The following is a 22,877-nucleotide window of genomic DNA, read 5'->3' as shown; positions in this document are numbered from 1 at the left end:
ATTTCCTAGACTCAACTACCTGACAGTTTCCCTGTCATTGAGTTTAATTGGCTCAGTTATGAATTTGTTATTGACTTAACCTCATCTTTTATGGGAGGCATGAAAATAGCCCCTGCACCTTATCTTAAATTGTAATATTTGACAGTCTGAAGCTCCCATTAAAACAGAAGTCTCTTCATGTACCTGAGGATCCAAACTGTCATTCTGGGAATCTGAACTTTTGATTAAGTATGCAATAATAAATTCTCACATCTTCTTTCCACATTCCTTGACTTGTCTTCTTTTTATGTTTATCTAGTGAGCCTTTTTATTTGAAATACCGTCAAAATGTTTTTAAAGTCACAGGGGGCATAAAGGACAGCAAGACTTCCTAAGTACGAAGACTTTTACAATGGTAAAACGAAACCAAACCAAAATCTCACCCACAAACATACATCGAATGCTTGTGTGCCAGGCATTGTGCTGGGAGCTTTACACTCTTCATTCACTTATTCATCATTTATTCATGCTGTCAACACAGATTGAGAACCTGTGATATCACAGACACACTTCCAGGATTCAAAACCATGATGCTTAGTCCCTGCTCTTGTTTAGTAAGGTAACAGTACACAAGTAAACAGAATGTAAATACGATCATTTTTGGCAGTGATAAATGTAATGAATGAAAAAAACAGGAAGAGACTGAGGGAGAACAGCAACTTTGGAAAAGGTGCTCTGAGATAAAGGGGAAGATTGTTTCCTGGTTAGTTGGGATGGGAGTAGGACACAGGTGAGTTTGGTGTGTTGGGCATGGCAGGGCTAACACGTGGGCAGGAGAAGGCTTTGTGGTACCCAGCTCCCATTTGGAGATATTCTAATGCAAGTAATTCCCTTTCCTTGGGCTTTTCTCCTTTCCAGAGCCTGCTGGACTGGTTACTTCCTCCAACTCACTACTGAACATTAATCTACTCATAGACCTACAGGGGTCCCACTGTGCACTGCCACGTTTCCATGTGCTATTTCAACTATAATCCTCACAAAACCCATCAACCAGTGAACAGCATTTTCCCCTGGGGTTCTTGTCACAACTCTTCCCGTTGAATATTAAGTTCCCCTACTACAGTCTGTTTCTGGACAAACAATTCTGTTGCACTGAGAGTTTATTTTTGTATCGATCCCACAGTGTTCTAATTATTTCATTCTTATAGTTTAACTTCCTCTGGAAACTCCCCCCTTCTTGATTTGGAGACCCCTTCTGAGATTCTCCCCTTTGACAGTCATACTATAGGGTGATAGTTCTCTGACCCCTCCCCTGCCCCAGCCCACACATTCCTACTCTCTTCCCTTCCTTCTTCCCTTCCCTGTCTCCTATGCTCTCCTTGGCTAACTTCTCCAGGCAAATCCAGAGCTGGTGTTCTTGCAGGCCTGATTCCTCTTTTCTTATACTCTAGGGATAGATCGTTGGCCTTGTTCACAGGCTCTCCCCTCACCCCACGTCTCTCACCCCAGCTGACAGACATGAGGTGTGAGAGTGGGAAGGAAAGGAGGCCCCAGGTGCCACGGGGTAGCAGGAGTGGAGGCTTCTCCGATGGCGGTGGTCATGGAAGAAGTGCAGGATGCTCCTGTCCTTTGTCAGTGTCTTACAAGGTCTAGCCTCTGCCTGTGGCCTCACTTTCCTCTACTCTCATTAAGCTCAAGCCACCCTTCCCCTCTGCACCTGCTGTTCTGCTGTTTCGAGGGCTCTCTGCACATTTACATAGTTGCTCCCAGCTTGTCATTAGGGTCTCACCTCGAAGCGTCACCTCCACAATGAGGCCTTCCAGGACCGGCCAGTTTAGAGAGACTCCCCCAGTGACTATAGTGCAGCACTCTATTTTGTTACCACATAGTATTTACCAATACTGGAAATTCTACAGTTAAAATTTGTCTTTTCATTGTCTTCCACCGGCTAGGATGCAGGTCTTAGGGGTGCACAGACCTCATATCTTCAGGACAGAGATCACTACCCTTCGCCAGGGAAGCTCATGAGGGGTTAGAGACCGGTTGAATGAATTGAAATTTAGACGAGAGAGGGAATGACTGGCTTGGGTGTAAGTCGGGAGCAAAGCAGGAACCAAAGATTCTGACTGCATTTCTTCAGTCCTCTGCCCACCCAGGCTAGTGAAGGTGCTATTCAAAGGCTTGGGGAGGAGAGGGCCACGGTATCCACCATGAACCACGAACCAGAGGGAAGAGGGAGTCACCAGCTTCGCCACCCCAGAGCCGGTGCGTTCGCGGTGCGCTCGGCCTTGGCCAACCCAACAACTTGGATTTTACCTCTGAAGCCGAGGAGCAGGGGTAGGGGGTGAGGGAAATTCATAAAGCTGCAAGCACAGAGCCAGTGTTCGGTGGGAGACAACCCCCCCGTCCCTCCTCCCTCCCTCTTCTTTCCCCCGCTGGCCCCCGGCACGCCCCATCCAGGGGAAGCCCCAACGCCCACGCAAGCTCGAGGAGCCGGGCTCTGCGGCCGCCTAGCGCACTGCCTGGCTGTAACGGGAACGGCGGCAGCCCAGGAGATCCGGGGTCCCCAGACAATCAGGAGTGGGGGTCGGTGGGAAGAGGCGGGGCGCCGCCGCCCAGGCCTCCTGCCGCGACGGGGCGGGACAATGGGGCCCCACCCCGGTGAAGGAGGGAGGGAGGGAGGCGGCGTGCGCTCGGCCCGCGGCGCGCTCGCTGCTGCTGCTGCTGCTACTGCGAAGCTGAGGCTGGAGCGGGCGGGGAGGGGCGCGGGTGGGAGCGCGGAGGAGGGAGGAGGCGGCGGCGGCGGCGGCGCGTGTGGCGGGCGGGCGGGAGGGCGGCTGGCACCGGGCTTGTAAATAAACTGCGATGCTGTCTCGGGCTTGCCGGCCTGGGTGCCGCCGCCGCCGCCGCCGCCCCGGAGCGCCGGTTCCAGGCTCCCGCTGCCGCGCGCCCTAGCGCTTCCGCGCCAGCCTTGCGCGCCCTCCCAGCCTCCCCGCAGCCCCCGAACCGCGACCCTCGGGGTCCCGCGGCTGACCTGCGCGGAATGTGACCCCCTGACCCCCTGCCAGGCCTCCCCTGCCCCCCAGGGGGTCCGCCTTTGCCTGCTTTTGGGGGGGTGGGTGGGGAGGGGCGCGCGGATCATGGCATTGGAGTTCCCGGGCTTGCAGCCGCCGCCGCCGCCTCGTTCACGCACCCCGAGCGCCCCTTCTTCCCAGAGCAGCAGCGGAGAAGGCGAAGCGGCCGGCGGGGGCGAGGCAGATGGGGCTCAAGGCGCGCAGGGCGGCGGGGGCGGCTGGCGGCGGAGGCGACGGGGGCGGCGGAGGTGGCGGGGCCGCTAACCCAGCCGGGGGGGACGCGGCGGCGGCCGGCGACGAGGAGCGGAAAGTGGGACTGGCGCCCGGCGACGTGGAGCAAGTCACCTTGGCGCTCGGGGCCGGAGCCGACAAAGACGGGACTCTGCTGCTGGAGGGCGGCGGCCGCGACGAGGGGCAGCGGAGGACCCCGCAGGGCATCGGGCTTCTGGCCAAGACCCCGCTGACCCGCCCCGTCAAGAGGAACAACGCCAAGTATCGGCGCATCCAAACTTTGATCTACGACGCCCTGGAGAGACCACGGGGCTGGGCGCTGCTCTACCACGCGCTGGTGTGAGTACCCGGCCGCTCGGGGCGCCCTCGGCGGCGGCGCGCGTGGGGGCTCGGGGTCGGGGCTGGAGCTGAAAAGTCTCTGGGGTTTAAAACCCACGGATGCTTTCCCGCTGAATGGGAGACCAGCCTGTCCTCAGCGCGCGTTTCCGTGTGTGTGTGTGTGTGTATGTGTATGTGTGTCTCTGTGAGCCGCTCTCCGGGTGTTCCACACCGGGGGCTTAAAAAACGAAGCGTGGTTCCCCTGCTGATTTGGGCGGATGTGTGCGCGCGCGGGTGCGCATTTATGACATCTTCTCGGTGTGTTGGTTTGGAAGCTTAAAAGAATTATGTGGGTTTTTCCAATTAATGTGAGGGTTGAAGAAGATAAAGCGGGTCCTCCCATGAGCCCTGTGTTGCTGTTTCGGGTGGATCCCTTCTGTTGGGGTCGCCACTGAGTTTAGTTGGGGATGGGAGGGGTGCGCACCACCCATAGTGGGGAGTGTGTGTGTGTGTGTGTCTGTCTGTTGCTTGCTTGTGCCACCCTTCTGATCGCTGGGTACTGGTACAAAGAAGAACCTGGTGCTGCTCTGACTGGGAGCTGGGACTGGCCAAAATGCATGTCTTAGGATTCCTTTTAGGGAAGTGAATGGGAATGTGTGTGTCTAAGCCTAGGCTGAGGGGCTGGGGCTTCACAGAGCCAGGAGGTGAGGGGGCCGGGGACTCTTTTGGCTGAAACATCTCCTTGATTTGGGATCTGATATTCCCTCAGCCTCAGTTGCTGCCACTTCTCCTGCTTTGGCTGGGCTAGAGCACCGGGAATGTGAGGGGCTTGGCCTGGAGGTTTGCGCCGAGGCACTGTTCTCCTAGAAAGAATCTCCTTGCTAGTCCGGATGTAAATGCATGGCCAGAAGGAAGAAGGAACTCCCTCTGCACCTGCCACTGGGGATGGAAAATCCACCCGTATTTGGGAGGGGGGAGAGGATGGCGGGGGTGCTCCTCACTCAAGATTGGAAATCTGTGCTGTCAGCACCCATCTCGGAGCTTGCAGGGCACGTCCAGCCATCAAGCTCTGCCTCCTGGCTCTGGTTTAGTCATCCTGATGACTGCTTCTAGGAAGCTGTACTGTACCAGGGTTTTGGCACGGAATTGCCCATGACCTTGGCAACATCCCCCTCCGCCTCCATCCTCCAAGCGTTTAGCAGTGGATTTTCCTCTCTGTTCTCCTCCAGTTCACCCATGACTGCTGGGGTCGGAAGGGCTCAGGAGCCTTGGAGTTAGTTACATTACCTGCCAGTCTTCCTTGGTTGGAAACGTTTTTCCAGGTTCGGCCACCAGGTGGGGGCGTCCACACAGGACCTCAGACTTAGCAACAGGTTTCTTCAAGGAGGTTACCAAGCCCGGAGAGGGTGCCTTCTCGGAAACTAAGGAACCAGCAGGAAGGGTGGGGTGGGAGTAGGGCATTTTCCCAGAAACGTGGAATTTGGTGTTTGTATGAGTGTGTGTGTGTGTGTGAGTGAGTGTGTGTGTGTCTATTTGCAGGTGTTGGTCGGGATCTGGCTGGAGAGACGGCTTAACAATTGTTCCTCTTTCATTTGCTCTTTTTAGGTGGCACAAAAAAGGATTAAAATACATTCATCTCTCTGTCTCTAGCAATATGTTTAGTTAAATTGAAGTGAATACTGAAATATGTGATAGTTAAAAAAGGCACAAGAAGTTTGTTGAGTGCAGACAGTCATACAAGGATTCACATGTCCTTTCACATGTACATTGTGTTCAGTACGCACTGACTGAAAAACCGGGGGGTCCTATGGAAGCATGTGGGCTCCCTCTTTCTTCTCTTCCCACCTTTCTCAGCCAGCACCTGCAGCCCTGCCTTGCCCAGTCTGGGAAAGGGAATAGCTAAAGCCGTTACTGCCTGAGCCTCAATTTTACTTTTTTCTAGAATTATTCCATCACCTGGAAGCAGATTTGATAATACCAAAACCTGGAACCGGTTTCCCAAAAAGGATCCAGGAAAATTTAAGACTTTGTGAGAGGGAAGTCAGTTACCTAGCTAGGAACTATATATGCAAATATGCAAATGTACTAATTTTATTTAATTCTCACACGGTACTATTAGGTGGAAATTATCTCCATTGTATAAATATGTGAAAACCTCAAGAGAGAAAATCACTTGTCCACGATCACACAGCTAAGGTTTCTGGAGCTCACATTTGAATGCAGTGGGTTCACTCTGTTTCTGAGCCCAGATTCCAGTTCTGACCCTCTTCCAACAATTGTGCAACCCTGGGTATTTTGCTGAGTGTCACTGAGTGCCCCTTTCCCCATTGTTAATGCAGGGCCGTGAGTAATGCCTTAGCCTCCCCTTGCTAGCTCTCAGTTGGCAAATTGCTAGAAATGGGAGTTTAGAATCAAGTTGGGGGCTGGTCAGAACCCGGGAACCCAGTGTTAGGAAAACGGAGGATGGACTGGGGTGGTGGTGGGATTGCGGATTCTGATAAATTGGGAGCCACACAGGAAAACCTGTGTTGAATTGCCATTGAGCTCCTAATATCGAAGCATGCTTACTTAGTATATGCACAGAACATTCTTCCTGCAGCTTAGGAGATAGTCCAGTCAAGTGAACATAACCGAAGCTTTCCTTGATGATTCAGGATTTTGAATTGAAATTTATGTTTTCAAGCATCCATTATCTTGTTCTGGGCTGTGGCTAATGGTGCAATGGGTCCAGGAAATTGGGCTTACCATGGACCTACCATTTAGTAGATGCTTTTTTTTTTCTTTTATTAAAATGAACCAGGTCCATGAGATGAGATTTCTTTCTCCTTCTTAAAGGTAGAATACAGGAAATATGGAAATCAATCAAACCCTTACCTTGCTTCTTTTGCCTCAAATGCTGTATTAGTCTGTTTTCACAGTGCTATAAAGAAATACCTGAGACTGGGTAATATATAAAGGAAATAAGTTTAATTGATTCACAGTTCTGCATGGCTGGTGGAGGTGTGGGGAGTGGTCTCAGGAAACTTACAATAATGGCGGAAGGCAAAGGGGAAGAGGAAGCCAGGCACATCTTACATGGTGGCAGGAGAAGGAGAACAAAGGGGAAGAGCCACACACTTATCAGACAACCAGATCTCCTGAGAATTATATCAGGAGAAGAGCAAGGGGAAAATCCACCCACGTGATTCAGTCACCTCCCACCAGACCACTCCCACAACATGTGGGTATTACAATTTGAGAAGAGAGTTGGGTGGGGACACAGAGCGAAAACATATCATTCTGCCCCTGCTTCCTCCCGAATCTCATGTCCTTTTCATATTTCATGCCTTCCCAACAGTGCCCCAAGGTCTTAACTCATTCCGGCATTAACTCAAAAGTCCACGTCCAAAGTCTCATCTGAGACAAGCAAGTTGCTTCTGCCAATTAACCTGTAAAGTAAAAAACAAGTTAGTTACTTCCACGATACAATGGGAGTATAGGCATTGGATAAATGTTCCCATTGCAAATGGGAGAAATTGGCCAAAACAAATGGGCCACAGGCCCCATGCAAGTCTGTAACTCAGCAGGGCATTCATTAAAAAAGCTCTAAAATAATATCCTTTGATTCCATGTCTCCATCCAGGCCATTCTAATGCAAGGATTGGGCTTTCATGGCCTTGGGCAGCTCCACCCTTGTGGCTCTACAGGTTTCCATGGGCTGGCATTCAGTATCTGTAGCTTTTCCAGGCACACAGTGTAAGCTGTCTGTGGATCTACCATTCTGGGGTCTGGAGGACGGTGGTTCTCTTCTCACAGCCCCACTAGGCAGTGTCCCAGTGGGGACTCTGTGTGTGGGGGTTCCAACCTCACATTTCCTCTTGCACTGCCCTCACAGAGGTTCTCTATGAGAGCTCTTGCAGCAGACTCCTGCCTGGACATCCAGGTGTTTCCATACCTCATCTGAAATCTAGGTGGAGGTTCCCAAAGCTTAACTGTTGTCTTCTGTGCACCCACAGGCCCAACACCACACAGAAGCCACCAAGGCTTGGGGCTTGCACACTCTGAAGCAATGGGCTGAACTGTACCTTGTTCCCTTTTAGCCATGGCTGGAGCTGGAGTGGCTGGGAGACAGGGCACCAAGTCCGGCAGCTTCACAGAGCAGTGGGGCCCTGGGCCTGGCCCAGGAAACCATTTTTCCCCCTTAGGCCTCCAGGCCTGTGATGGGAGGGGCTGCCACAAAATTCTCTGACATACCCTGGAGACATTTTCCCTGTTGTCTTGGCTATTAACATTCAAATCCTCATTACTTATGCATATTTCTGCAGCTGGCTTGAATTCTCCGCAGAAAATGGGTTTTTCTTTTCTACCACATGGTCAGGCTGCAAATTTTCTAAATCCTTATGCTCTGCTTTCCTTTTAAATATAGGTTCCATTTTCAAACCATCCCTTTGTGAACGCACATAACTGAATGTTTTCAGAATAAGCCAGGTTAACTCTTGAATGCTTTGCTGCTTAGAAATTTCTTCCACCAGATACCCTAAATCATCCTCTGAAGTTCAAAGTTCCACAGATCTGGGCAGTGGCAAAATGCTACCAGTCTCTGCGAAAGCATACTATGAGTGACCTTTACTCCAGTTCCCAGTAAGTTCCTCGTCTCCATCTGAGACCACCTCAGCCTGGACTTAATTGTCCATATCACTGTCAGCATTTTGGTCAAAACCTTCAGTAAATCACTGGGGAGTTCCAAACCTTCCCACAATTTCCGATCTTCTTCTGAGCCCTCCAGACGGTTCCAACCTCTGCCTATTACCCAGTTCCAAAGTCTCTTCCATATTTTCAAGTATCTTTGTAGCAGTGCCCCAAACTCCAGGTACCAATTTCCTGTATTAGTCCATTTTCACCCTGCTGTAAATACCTGAGCCTGGGTAATTTATAAAGGGAAGAGGTTTAATTGACTCACAGTTCTGCATGGCTGGGGAAGCCTCAGGAAACCTACAATCATGGCAGAAGGGGAAGCAGGCATGTCCTACGTGGTGCCAGGAGAGAAAGCAAGAGTGAAGGGGAAGAGTCACACACTTATCTAACAACTGGATCTTGTGAGAATTCTATCACGAGAAGAGCAAGGGGGAAGTCCACCCCCATGATTCAGTCACCTACCACGAGGCCACTCCCGAAACGTGGGGATTACAATTTGAGATGAGTTTTGGATGGGGACGCAGAGACAAACCATATCAAATGCCCATCCTCTACTTTCACCTGGTGACTCCACTTCACCTTGGCCCAGCTTCCCCAGGCATAGAATTTTGTACCTTGCATTTGATTGATCTCTGCTTGTCTGCCATGTTGAGCTGAGAGCTACTCGAGAGTGGGAGCTGCTTACTTTCCTGTAGCCTTACCACTCCCCAGCAGGCTGCAGAGTGCATGGTAGATACTAAGTAAGCATTTGCTGAATGGATGCATGCAATAATTCTCTAAGGATTCTGGTTAATCAAGACTTTGCTTCTATAGGTTTACTATTATCACAATAACAGTAAGTAGTCAAAGCCAGCATTACAGGACTTTAATTATGAGAATAGTTCTTAGAAGTCCAAAAATGGACTATGGGGAGAGAAAACAAGATTGGAGACCATGCTTTAACTTGAGTGAGGGTGATCACTTCTCTGGTATTTTTAACCTTATGGCTGAAAGAGATTCTGATTTTATGAAAAACATGCTGGATTTGGAGTTCACATCTGGACTGCTTTATGTCTCTGTGACTTTGCAGGAGTCAAGTTGGGGATGACCTGTAAATTGAGGATGATTACACTACCCTATCACAGGGTGGTTTTTAGGCTCAAAGAATAGTGTATATGAATGCAGTTAGCCCAACACTAGGCACTCAGTATGCATTAGTTAATTCTGAATAGGGATATCCTTAAAAGTCATACATACCTGACACTGTGACTGTCCTGAGCTGTCCAGGGACTCCCCCTTCCTTGCCTGTTAGTGAAAAGATGCTGGCTTCATCTTGGCATTCATCTCATTTGGCACTGGATAGGCATCCTGCTGCCCTGACCATCTTGCCACAGCCAGCTGTGATCAATCACTCTCCTGTTGACAAACCAAGGGAAAATGATCACAAGAAATACCCACTGATTGCATTCTGAGGTATGCTGGCTCCAGGGACATCTGGCAGGCAAGACTGGGTAGTGAGACACATGGAGCCAGCAGCTGCTCTGGAACATAAAGGGCCTGCCTAGTGGACTTAGCATGTTGACAAGAAGATCTATTGTCTTCATGATGGAGACAGTGAATGCCCACTTAATGCTGTCAGTAATGCAGAGTCTTCCCAATTTGGAGGTAAAAAATTTGGGCTTCCAAACTTGCTTGCTTCTTATAGCTGGTATGGTCTTGGGCAAGTTGCTGTATCTTTGGGCTTCAGTTTCTTCATCTGAGAAGTGTTATCAGTAAGTTATAGGCTCTTGTGGAGCTAAGAGCACTTTACATGGAAGAAACACTCAGTATTAGATATTTGTGTTATTAATGTTAATCAGTTAATAGATATTTCTTAACATTTTCTCTGTACCAGGCAGTCTTCTACTATTAGGGATAGTAGGGATATCTTATTAGGGATATAGAAACAAACAAAACAAAAGGAAACAAAACAATCTCTGCCTAATGGAACATATACTCTATGACAACCTTGTTAATATTAGCAGAAGTATCAGAATTTGGTCATCTGTCAACCTCCCAGCCAGAGCAGAATGAATCCCTCCAGCAGTATCTTAGCCATGCCTATAAACTACAATTCATTACTGAAGTAACATCAGTTTTTCTCTAGACAATGCTGATTTCAACTATCTTGGCACTTCCATTTCCCTATTTAGTTCATTCTCCTTTTCAGCTCCCATGTATATTATTCTTTCTCATCTACCACTTGATGTTGGTCTTCTTAACCATTCTCAATCAATCCTCACCTTTTTTCATCCCACTGATCTGTCTTTGCATTTCCTTCCTCGGTATTGCCAATTTCCTTCTCATTTTGAGAAGCAAGAATTGTGATAAGTTGTCATTTTTATTCAGCAGTAAGAGCATGATCTTTGAAGTCAAACGTTGGTTGAATTTAACTCTGCTGTTTCTTCTGTGTAACCTGGAATAATTTGCTCAACCTTCCTGAATTTCCATTTCTTTATTTCTAATATGAAGATAATAATGCCTGCCTCCCAAGGCTGTTGTAAAAATTTTTAAATTTGATGGATAATATTTGTACATATGTATGAGGTACATGTGCTATTTCATTGCATGCGTAGACTATGTAACAATCAAGTCAAGGTGTCTGGGGGATCTGTCACCTAGAGTATTTATCATTTCTATGTGTTGGGAACATTTCCAGTCCTCTCTCTTAGCTGTTTTGAATTATACAATACATTGTGGTTAACTATAGTCACCCTTCTCTGATATTAAACATTAGAACTTATTCCCTCTGACCGTATGTTAGTACCCATTAACTAACCTCTCCTTTTCCCCTACTCCTGCACACTCATCCTTCCAGCCTCTGGTATCTATCATTTTATTCTCTACTCCATGAGATCAACATTTTTAGCTCCACATATGGGTAAGAACACATGATATTTGTCTTTACGTGCGTGGGTTATTTCATTTAACATAACGACTTCCAGTTCCATCCAAGTTGCTGCAAATGACATGATTTCATTTTCTCGTGGCTGACTAGTATTCCATTGTGTACATATACCATATTTCCCTTATCTGTTCATCCATTGATTGATCCTTAGGTTGATTCCTTACTTTATTATTGGGAATACTGCCGCAGTATACATGAGAGTGCAGGTATTTCTTTGAAACATTGATTTCTTTTCCTTTGGATAAATACCCAGTAGTGGGATTGCTGGATGGTACGATAGTTCTATTTTTAGTTTTTTGAGAAATCTCCATATTGCTTTCCATAGTGGCTATACTAATTTACATTCCCACCAACAGTATGTAAGAGTTGCTTTACACGGAATCCCCATCAGCATCTGTTATTTTTTGTCTTTTTAATAATGACCATTCTAACTGGAGTAAGATGATATCTCATTGTGGTTTTGATTTCCATTTTCCTGATAATTAGTGATATTGAACATCTTTTTATACATCTTTTGACCATATATATGTCTTCTTTTAAGAAATATCTATGCATATCCTTTGCCCACTTGTAATGGGATTATTTGTTTTTTAACTGCTAAGTTTCCTGTATATTCTAGATATCAGTCCCTTGTCAATGAATAGTTTTCAATTTTTTCTTCCATTTAAGGGGTCGTCTCTTCACTCTGTTGATTGTTTCATTTGCTACATAGAAGCTTTTTAGTTTAAAATAGTCCCATTGGCCTATTTTTTGTTTTGTTGCCTGTGCTTTTGAGGTCTCGGGCATAAAATATTTGCCTAGACCAGGGTCCTAAGTTGTTTCCTCTATTCTCTTCAAGGATTTTTATAGTTTCAGATCTTACTTTTAAGTCTCTAATCCATCTTGAATTGATTTTTGTATATGGTAAGCCGTAGAGGTCGTTCCATTATTCTGCATTGTTGTGAAATTTGAGATGATGGATATAAAACACCTAGACATGTCATCATTGGCATTTAGTAAATACTTTCTCTCTTTTGCTTCTCTTCTTGATCATATCTAATCTGCTGCCTTCTTGCAACCCTCATGAAATCCATGCACACTTCCCTTGATCATCTCAGGTGGCCATCCGTATTGACCTGGAGGGTGAGCAGTGGCTCTCTTTTACAAATGAATAAGAGAAGTTAGGTGATCTGCCCAGGCTCTTAAAGCTACTGAAGTGGCACAGCTGGGGTCACACTTGAGTCCTCACTCTTGTATGGTGCTTCTTTCACCATGTCTTGGTCTACTCAATAGAAGAGTAACAAAGGGAGACCAGAACTCTTCCCTCCTGGGTCAGGAGTTTGACAGCTAGCTGCATTTCTGACAAATTCCCTGGGGAAACCAACGCTGCTACTCTGCTGACCACCCTTTGAGTAGCCAGGCCTCTCAAACCTTGGCATGCATGTGAATCACCCAAGCAAAAAGGTACCATAAGAGAGAAATCCGGCAGACTCCACCTGAACAAAAGTAATCAAACTTATGTATAATGAGACAAACTAACCCATCCTTCTGGTGTAATTCAGTGGAAATGTACAACATACCTGCAGTGGTGCCTAAAATGGTCTGAATCTAATCATAAAGAAATAATAGACTAATTCAAATTGCGGGGTATCCTGCTGGATATCTGGCATGGTCTCTTCCAAAGGCTTCATGTCATGGACAAACAAACAAATAAACAAATGAAGATGAGGAGAACTGTCTCAGTTAAAGGAGGCTAAAGAGACAGAACAGCCAAATGCAGTGCTTGATTCTTGATGGGTTCCAATTGAAAAAAATAAATAACAGAGGATATTATATAAGGATAATTAAGAAAAGTTGAACATGGCCTCCATGTTAGATAACATTATTGTATCAAAATTTAATATATTGAGTTTGATCATTTTATTGTGGTTATATAAGTGGATGTTCTGTATTTTGAAGAGATGCGTGGTGCAATAGCTAATGGTGACAAGTCATGATATTTGCAACTTACTTTCAAGTGGTTCAGCACACAGACAGACGATATGAGTGTGTGTGTGTATGCACACACACAATACACACACCCAGAATGAGAAAGAGAAAAAGAAAATGTGGCAAACATATTAACAATTGGTAAATTCAGGTAAAGAGAATATATATGTATGTTATATTATTCCTTTAACTTTAAAAAATCTCTTAGAAATAAAAAAGTTACAAATAGTTTAAAAAGAATAAGACTCAACACACGCAAACACGCAAAGCACATATATGAGTCCAGATGACAGGCCTTGTCCTCAGGTGATTCCAGCATGAAGCCAGGCTGAGAACTGTTAGCGGAGCTGCATGGGCGTTCTTGGATTCATGGATTCTGTGTATAGACTTTCTTGCCAAACCTTGTGCCAGGCTGTTGAGGGAGATGAGCCATAGTTCTTTCTCTATGGAGAGAGAGACTGGAAATGACTAAATTTAAAGAGTCTAGCGAATGCAGTAATAGAATGCAAATGAGGAACCTCAGGAGAGCAGGAAAAGGAAACATCACTGACCTTACTGTGTTGTATCAATGGAGACTTCTTCAAGGGAGGTTTAAGCAGCCGAGGATGAGATGAAGATACTACTGTTTGTCCAAGTGATGCCTGGTCTCCCTCTCCTGCTTGGAGAACAGAATGCAAATTTTCTTCAATTTAATGCTAAATTATTCTTGCATTATTTGGAAGCTCCCACTTTCAAGTTTATATTCATTTTTAAAAATTCCATAAATGTTTAAGTTTCATAAGTCAAGCGTGATCCTGTGGTATTTTCCCACCGATCAGGGTCTTTGCTCCTTTTTTCTCTTTGGTCTGGGATCTGCAGGTCTTCACAGAAAGCAAACAAGATTTGTTTCATCTTTTAACAAGTGGGACAGTGTCAAGGGAATCAAGGAAAAGGTCTTCAAATGTGGACTGGATAAAAACCCTTTTCAGATGCCATGCTCTGTAATTCTGGTTTTGGGTAGCCCAAGACAGCTCTGGATTTGTCAGAGTACACTGGGTGAGCTTTCAGGAGAGCAGCATTAACTATGTGATGTGGACACTTCACTTACCATACAGTCTGCAAAATGGGCATTGCAATACCTGCTGCATAGAATTGGTGTAAGAGTCACAATGTGTGAGAGAGTGTGAGTGCCAGCATCCTGAGGTTGTATTTTCCTAAAGCTATAGAAGGATCAGGTGGGCCCCATAGTTAGGACCTTGTCTATATTGGGTTCAAGCATCTGCCTGTGCACAAATTTGCCACATTTCTGTCTATGTTGCATCACCTGATCATCACTGCTTGTTTTTATTGGGCCTGTATTAACCGTATACCTCAGCACCTGTGTCTATAGGGATGTTAGCTTCCCCAAGGTGATCACCCCTTGGAAGGACGAAGAGAGTCGTAGGTTTGGAGATAAGAAAATTGAAGTCAATGTGAAGTTTTGAGGCCCCCTCTGATTTTGCAGATGTCACAGGATGCACATAAAATCCCATCCACATTGTAGCCTTGTTGGATGGGACTTTTCATTCTGCCACAGAAAGGATAGAAGAGTTGTTTGAAGTGTTTTCTCTAGGGAACGAATTGGGTTAAAGCTCAAGAACAAGACTGCTTCCTGCATGTAGTGTATGACGAAGTAAGAGTGAGAACTTAAGCAGCTGGCTCATGGGGTATCCATACGTGGGCTCTGGCTGGCTTCCTTCTGAGGTGGCCTTCTCTCTATACTGAATTCAGACCTCGAGGCTGGGAACCTCTTCTCCTCTCCATGCGCTCCTTTTTAAGAGTCATGTAAAATCATCTGCACTCTGCAAGAGTGTAACAGTTGGGTTAAGCCCTTTAAAACTAGCATATTAGTAATAACTAATGCTTTTACATCATTTCACAGTTTATAATATCACCTTTTGGGCAATATCACCTCTTGGGCAACACTGCCATCTGTTCAATGTCAGGGTAACCTGCTTAAACAACTACAGCAGGTGCCTGCTTGCAAATCACCAAACCTGGTTCTCCTAAGCTGGTGTTCTACCCAAAGGCGGGCAAGCAGGCTATGCATAGAACTTCTTTGTCTTTGACCCCTTAGGTTCTTTGTAAACTCATTACAGCAGTTTAGGTTTATTTCTACCTTGATGGTGTCTTCTTGCAGAGATGGAGTGAAATCTTATCCAACAAGACTTGAAAGTCCTGGGCTAGGATAATATACTCATCTAGCCCAGGCCTTGTGTCCTAATGGAAAATCGCTTAGCCCAATCAGACTATTCATCTCTCTCCTTCTGCCTGTCCCTCCAGTCCCAGCTTCTGCTTCATCTCACTCCATATCAGCTGTCTTATGTATCAGCTATGGATGCTTCTCCCCCTGGTAATGCCAGTCTGAAAAATGAAACCAGCAGTACTTAATAATCAGCAAGGCTAATCACACTAATCAGCAGTTACTTTGCAGCAATTTGTGGGATTTATGGTCCCGGCACAGAGAGAGGCACTTGACAGCTTAGAAAAATCAGAGGCTGTTGGAGCTGGAAGGGAACTTTGAGAAGAGAAAACGGAGGCCCAGAGCCATTTAAAACTTGCCTAAGGTGGTGCTGCTAAGGGGAGGACCCAAACCAGGTCTTCGTGCAAGGCTGGCATCCATTCAGCCACACTGGCCTCCCCACGTGCCTCCAACAGCAGTGTGCCATCAGAGGAGTCTTGTTTCCTCTGGGTTCACAGCTGCCTTAGGATCTAAGTCCAATCCTGTCTGAAGTGTAGTTTTGCATGATGGGGTCTTTCACTTCATCTCAGAAAAGCTAGGGATATTTGTTCAGAATGTTTTCTTTCAAGGGCAAGGTGAGTTACCACTCAGGACCACATTTTCTTATTGATCCATGTGAGGTGAGGTGTTTGTTTATAAATGAACAGAAGGAGGAGTAAACATAGGTTGGGCTGAGGGATCAGGCATCCCTACATGGACTCTTGCCGAGGAGGGCTTCTCTTTCTGCGGAAATCCCAGAGCTAAGATCCCCCTTTTTCTGTCCTTCCTGTGCCTCCCATCTGGTTCTCTACCAAGAGTCCTATAAAATAGTCTCTGAACTCCATTGAGCTCAACCTTGAGTTGTGGCATTCAAAACCTCCATGTTAATGACAACTAATGTTTTTCCACTGGGTGGTTTATAAAGTCACCTGTGGCGTAGCACCATCATTTGTTCCATTCATGGAGACCTGATTTATTTTTATTAGTAACAGCCACTTACATTTATTTTTAGTGTTATTTCTCTGTGCCATGGGCTAGGCACTCTAGATGGTTCTAAGGTGTGGCTGAGAGCCCAGGAAACACCTGCTCAGCCACCAGGAAACCCAAGCTGTCACCTTGAGTCTTCTGCTGATTTGCTCTGTAGTCTCTGTAACTCATTTTACTTCTAGTGGCCTCAGTTTGCTCATCTGAAATGTGGACCTAATTTTCCCTGCCTTCCAGGTTATTTAAAGGGTTAAGTGAAGCAACGGAGGATCGGACCTTGAACAGAGCATGGGGATGAGTGCTGGCATTCTCTCTTGGTTTGTGTTTCACCAGAAGCCGACACTGAGACAGGGGGCACGTGATTTGTTTACCACATAGTTGCTCTATCTTGTTTTCATCATCTTCCCTTTGAGGAGTCTTTAGAGACTTTTTCCCCAATTGCCCCCACCCATGAAATGTTAATATTACTGATACACGGTGTATGTCTTTGTAAACTGTGTGTTTATATGGGCTTGCTATATAAAGTATAAAAATAGTAAGATTTTTTTCACTCTATCCTCCCAGAACCAATTTTGCCTCCTGGAATGCAGTAGCATCCCTACTGAGAATGCATGATTTAGGAGGTGATTCCAAGAAAAATTGGAGAATTTAGTAAAATCGGGGAAAGTAAGTGAAATAAGACAGGAAAGAAGTGGATTATAAGCCTGTGTCATTAAGCAGGTTACCATGAGGACAATTGAGGCTCAGTCTTCCTAGGGACCCTGGATTGCGATCTAGAACAGCCTGGAATGGTCCTTGAACTCCAGCCATGACTGTTTTTAAGAGTTGCTCCCGGGGGCAGAGACATTTCTTAGACAAACATGCAACGTTTAGGCTACTTTTGGCAGGGGCAGAGAGTGAATCCTGAGGAGGTATGGGAAGGGCTCCAGTGACAACTGGTAGTCGTCCTCTGGTTCGTGAGTAAATAAAATACTGTGACTTAAACCTCACAATATGTGGCTCTGTTTTCTCAGTGATTCTTAAGTAAAGGAAGTCTTGAAGCCTAAGGGTTGTGATGATTCCCTAGTGTCTTTTCCCCTTCATTAATTTTTCAGTTAGGGTTGTCATTCAGGAAAAAAATGAATTAAAAGCATTTGTAAATATGTAAATTCAATGCCTGGTATCTAATGACAGCTGACCTTTCTAAGCTCTTACTATGTGCTGGAATTATAGTGTTCTCAGAAGCACCGCAAAACCTGGTCACTGCCTGCATTATCCTTTGGGGAAAGGAGCTTTCTCCTTGTTAATATTATGGTACGGTCACATATTTGTAATTCTCACCAAATAAAACAGGTGAGTTCTTTCCTTTTATTTATTTATGTCATTTATTTGTTTTATTTCATGTATTTATTCATTTTTTAGACAGGGCCTCCCTCTCTCTCCCAGGCTGGAGTCCGGTGGTGCAATCATGGCCCACCACAGCCTTGACCTCCTGGGCTCAAAGCAGTCCTCCTGCCTCAGCCTCCCAAGTAGCTGGGACCACAGGCATGTGCCACTATGCCGGCTATTTTTTTTTTTTTTTTTTTTTTTTTTTTTTGAGATAGAGTTACGCTGTCTCTCTCAGGCTGGAGTGCAGTAGGGCGATCTCGGCTCACTGCAAGCTCTGCCTCCTGGGCTCATGTGATTCTCCTGCCTCAGCCTCCTGAGTAGCTGGGACTACAGGCGCCCGCCACTACACCTAGCTAATTTTTTTTTTTTTTTGTATTTTTAGTAGAGATGAGATTTCACCATGTTAGCCAGGATGGTCTTGATCTCCTGACCTCATGATCCACCTGTCTCGGCCTCCCAAAGTGCTAGGATTACAAGCATGAGCCACCACATCTGGCCTATATGCCCACTGTTTTTTTAAAATTTTTTTTTGTGGAGACGGGGTCTCACTATGTTGCCCAAGCTGATCTAGAACTCTTAAGAGTTATTTTAAATAAACATGGACAACTTCAATCCTGCTGAAATAATTCTGAGTGACTTTTGTGATACTTTCAAAGAATGAAGAATCTCACTAATTTATAATGTGAGAAACATTAGCATTTTCAAAACAAGATTAAATTAGATATTCCAATTGCTCTTACAAACACATCTTTTGTGGAGAAAATGACAGGATCTTGGTTGTAAACGAGGTTCTGTGACTTCCGCCCTTTGCTGGAGTTCTGGTTTCCTGGGGAAGTCATTAACATTCCTCTTCACAGTTCTGGAACACGAAAGGAAATGTTGAGATTTCTTTTTTAAATTCTTCTTTTTGTGCCATGACTTGAACATATCTTGTTTGGCTGGGAAACATTTCTTGGAAAACATGTAATCCTGTAGGTTTTGTATACATGCACTGATCAAACTCAAGACATGCTGACTGATCACTCAGAGGCCATTGATTTCAGGCCTAGCAGATGCCAGACCTTAGGCTAGGAATAGGAGAAAGAGGGGTGAATAAATCAGTTTCTGCTCTTGAGGGACTAATGGTCAAATAGGTGAGTAAATAATTGCATAATGGTGTGACACTCACTCTAATATATGCAGATACTGAGTCCACTTGGAGATCAGGTGAAGTTGTCAACACTGTTTAAATGGATCAGGGAAGATTTCCATCAAGTAGATTTCATCGTGTGTACAGGATGGAGACCACTTCCTCCTTCATTTTCTGATGTACGGCCTTGACCATGAAGAATCCAAGGTCCGATTTTTTATCACGCTGAAGGAAAGTTGCTGAAAGTGATACAAAGGAAAGTGGAATCATAAAACCTGAGCTGGGTGAACCTTGAGCTGTGTAAAGCGAATGAAGACTTGCTTTCTAGTGGCACATTCCATACATGCAAGCATCCATTCTCTGCGTTCCAGAGCCTGATACAACACATGACACTCTGGATACAAAGTCTTTTTGCATGAATGGACACAATGCCAGTCTCCAAGGAGTGTGTGGCTTCACTGATAAGCAGACATGGATATAAATAAGTACTGGCTTTGAAGTCTGGCTGTATCATTGTTTAACCAGTAACCTTGAGTAAACCATTTAACCAGCCTAGACCTGTGTGCTCGTCTGTAACATGAACTTGTCTGTGCCCGTGGTAAGGATTAAATGAAGTGGCTGTAGTACAGACTTATGAGCTTATAGTAGATATCAGATAAATGGCCATTCCATCCCTATTCTTTTCCAATTCTGCTAATATAAAAGTGATGTCAAGCGATTCTCCTGCCTCAGTCTCCTGAATAGCTGGGATTACAGGTGCCCGCCACCACACCCAGCTAATTTTTGTATTTTTAGTAGAAACAGGGTTTCACCATGTTGGCCAGGCTAGTCTTGAACTCCTGACCTCAGGTGGTCCACCCACCTCAGCCTCACAAAGTGCTGGGATTACAGGCGTGAATCTCTTGAACCTGGGAGGCGGAGGTTGCGGTAAGCCGAGACCGTGCCATTGCACTCCAGCCTGGGCGTCAGAGGAAAACTCCATCTCAAAGAGAAAAAGAAAAAATGATGTCACTGAATAAAAGTAATGCTGAAGTCAATATGGTATCATAATTCCTACCCTAAGGTTATGCCCTAGAGCATGATAATGTGTTAGTTCTGATGTGCCATTTTAATGAGGGAGGAAATTACATTGAAAATAAAAAAGAAGTGTAGAAGAAAAGATTTGCTGCCTGGCCCAAGTCACCTGAGGAAGCAGGTATGCCATGAAATACACTCACCTAGACCACATCGCCTCCAGATAGGCCAGGACTGAGTTTTTGCAATCATATTAGACATCTAAACCCAATCACACACTCTGCTTACTTGAAGAGTAGGGAAAAAGAGAGCTAGAGAGTTTTAGGTTCACTTGAGTGAGAAACTAGCAGATTTCTTTACTGAGTAAATCATGTTTTCATCTTGTAGAAAATGAATTCTGCAGGATGCTTCTGTCTTTCTTGTTTTATTTGGCTGTCAGGGCTGTGGATACCATTTGTGGCTCAACTAGAGTGACAACCTTCTAGACTTCATGCCTGGGTTCTTTTCTTCCTCTAGGTTTTTCCTCTCCTCTTGTGCTCTCGAACTACACTTCTTATTCCAAATACTTGTTACTCGATTTTATTTTTCTGTCACAAAAGAGCTCAATAAATATTGTAAATGAATTTGCCAATTGAAGCCACACAGACTAGTCCTTTTAATCCCACTTAATTAATCTGGGTTCTTTCATAGATGTGAATATGTTGTGGGCCAAATTGTCATCTTCCAAAACAGGGCTATTTTGAAGTGAAAATCTGATAAAAGCTAAAGATTGTTATGTTTTGTGTTTTCCCTGGATGCTAACATTGTGTGTGTATGTGTGTCTTGAGTGAGGCATATACTGTATATGTATCCGTGTGTGTGTGTGTGTGTGTGTGTGTGTGTGTGTGTAGGAAAAGGGAAAGAGGGAAGGAGGGAAAGGGAAAATGGTAGGTGGGGAGAGGGAGAATACTGTTCCATTTTGGGATATCAACAGTAGTAATAACAATGGTAATCATTCTTTCTATTCCTTATTGACCTGTGTCCAGGGTATCAGGTTAATCATTAACAACATTGTTGCATTTGATCCTTGTGATAACACTGTCAAATGTGTATAATTGACGCCTGTTTTGTCAATGGGAACAAAGAGCCTCAGAAAAAGTATCTGACTTTCTCAGAGCTTTTCAGGGGCAGGGCTGGAATTGGCTTCAGATATTCTGAATGCAGTAGCTGTGATGCAGTCAAAAGTTCATATCCCACCACTGCCACTGACTGACTAATTTTCTTGTCATTTGTAAAAATTGAAATATAATTCATATATCATAAAAACTCACCATTTAAAAGTGTACAGTTCACGACTGGGTGCAGTGGCTCACGTCTGCAATTTCAGTGCTTTGGGAGGCCAAGGTGGGTGGATCACTTGAGGTCAGGAGTTCAAGACCAGCCTGGCCAACATGGTGAAACCCTCTCTACTGAATATACAAAAATTAGCCTGGCGTGGTGGTGAGCACCTGTAATCCCAGCTGTTCGAGTGGCTGAGGCATGAGAATCACCTGAACCCAGGAGGTGGAGATTTCAGTGAGCCGAGATTGTGCCACTGCACTCCAGCCTGGGCAACAAAGCAAGACTCCATCTCAAAAAATAAAATAAAATAAAATAAATAAATAAATGTACAATTCAGTGGTTTTAGTATATTTACAAGGCCCTGTAATAACTCATTGACTTTTACAGTTTATACTTGCTAGTGTTAGTCAAGACTAAAATGATGCTATAAAAAGCTATCATTTTGATCCTCGATTTTTCTCACTGCAAAAGAGTAGTTGTGAAAGTTTAATGGGTAAAAGACACGGTTAAGATAATGAAAAGACAAGTCACTGAATGGGAGAAATATTTGCCACACACCTATCTGATAAAGACCTTGTAGCAAACATATAAAGAACTCTCAAAATTCAACACTAAGGAAAACAATTCAATTAAAAATAGACAAAATATTTGAACAGACATCTCATTAAAGAAGATATATAGATGGCAGATAAGCAGATGAATTGATGCTGAATATAATTTTGTTAGGGAATTGTAAATTAAAACAACATTGAGATATCACTACACACCTATTTGAATGGGGGTGGCTAAAATCCAAAGCAAGGACAATGTCAAATGTTGACAAGGATATAGGGCAACAGGAACTGTGATTCATTGCTGATGGGAGTGGAAAAATGGTACAAGCACCTGGAAGGCAGTGGGTAGTTTCTTTTCTTTTTCTTTCTTTGTTTTTTTGTTTTGTTTTGTTTTGTTTTGTTTTGGTTTGGTTTTTTTTTGAAATAGAGTCTTGCTCTTGTCACCCAGGCTGGAGTACAGTGGCGCAATCTTGGCTCACTGCAACCTCTACCTCCTGGGTTCAAGCCATTCTCCTGCCTCAGCCTCCTGAGTAGCTAGGGTTACAGGTGCCCACCACCATGCCCGGCTAATTTTTGTACTTTTTAGTGGTGACAGGATTTCACCATGTTGGCCAGGCTGGTCTCAAACTCCTGACCTCATGTGATCTGCCCGCCTCGACCTCCAAAAGTGCTGGGATTACAGGCGTGAGCTGCCGCTTACAAACCGAAATACAGTGTTACCAATAGTGTCCAGCAGTTGTGCTCTTATTTACCCAACTCATTTGAAATCTTCTATCCACACAAAAACCTTCATGCAAATGTTTCTAATAGCTTTATTCGTAATTGCCAAGAACAATGCAACCAAGTAGTATCTCAGTAGGTGAATGGATAAACAAACCATTGTGCATACATACAATAAACTATTGTATTTGGTGGTAAAAGGAAATGAGATATGAAGTCATGAAATACATGAATGAATCTTAAATGCATATTGCTAACTGACAAAAGCTTCAGTGCTAAGTGAAAAGACTACATACTGTATGATTTCAATTATATGACATTGTAGAGAAAGCAAAACTTTAGAGACAGGAAAAAGATCAGTAGTTGTCAGGGGCTAGAA

The 22,877-nt window shown here is 44.9% G+C and overlaps 1 protein-coding gene across 1 annotated transcript in view; it reads left to right on the top strand.

Annotated features, from left to right (window-relative positions):
- The first annotated feature begins 3,134 nt into the window (after window positions 1-3,134).
- The window catches only part of KCNQ3 (potassium voltage-gated channel subfamily Q member 3), a 360,844-nt gene continuing 341,101 nt past the window's right edge, over window positions 3,135-22,877 (top strand). Inside the window, exon 1 of the mRNA XM_008001559.3 lies at window positions 3,135-3,623. Coding sequence (XP_007999750.2) covers window positions 3,238-3,623 — 386 coding nt within the window. The 5' untranslated portion in view covers window positions 3,135-3,237. The remainder of the gene's footprint in view (window positions 3,624-22,877) is intronic.

This window comes from Chlorocebus sabaeus, chromosome 8 (genome assembly GCF_047675955.1).
Source record: "Chlorocebus sabaeus isolate Y175 chromosome 8, mChlSab1.0.hap1, whole genome shotgun sequence".
NCBI lineage: Eukaryota > Metazoa > Chordata > Mammalia > Primates > Cercopithecidae > Chlorocebus > Chlorocebus sabaeus.
The sequence above is the reverse complement of the archived record's forward strand: the minus strand, read 5'-3'. Positions and strand labels throughout refer to the sequence as shown.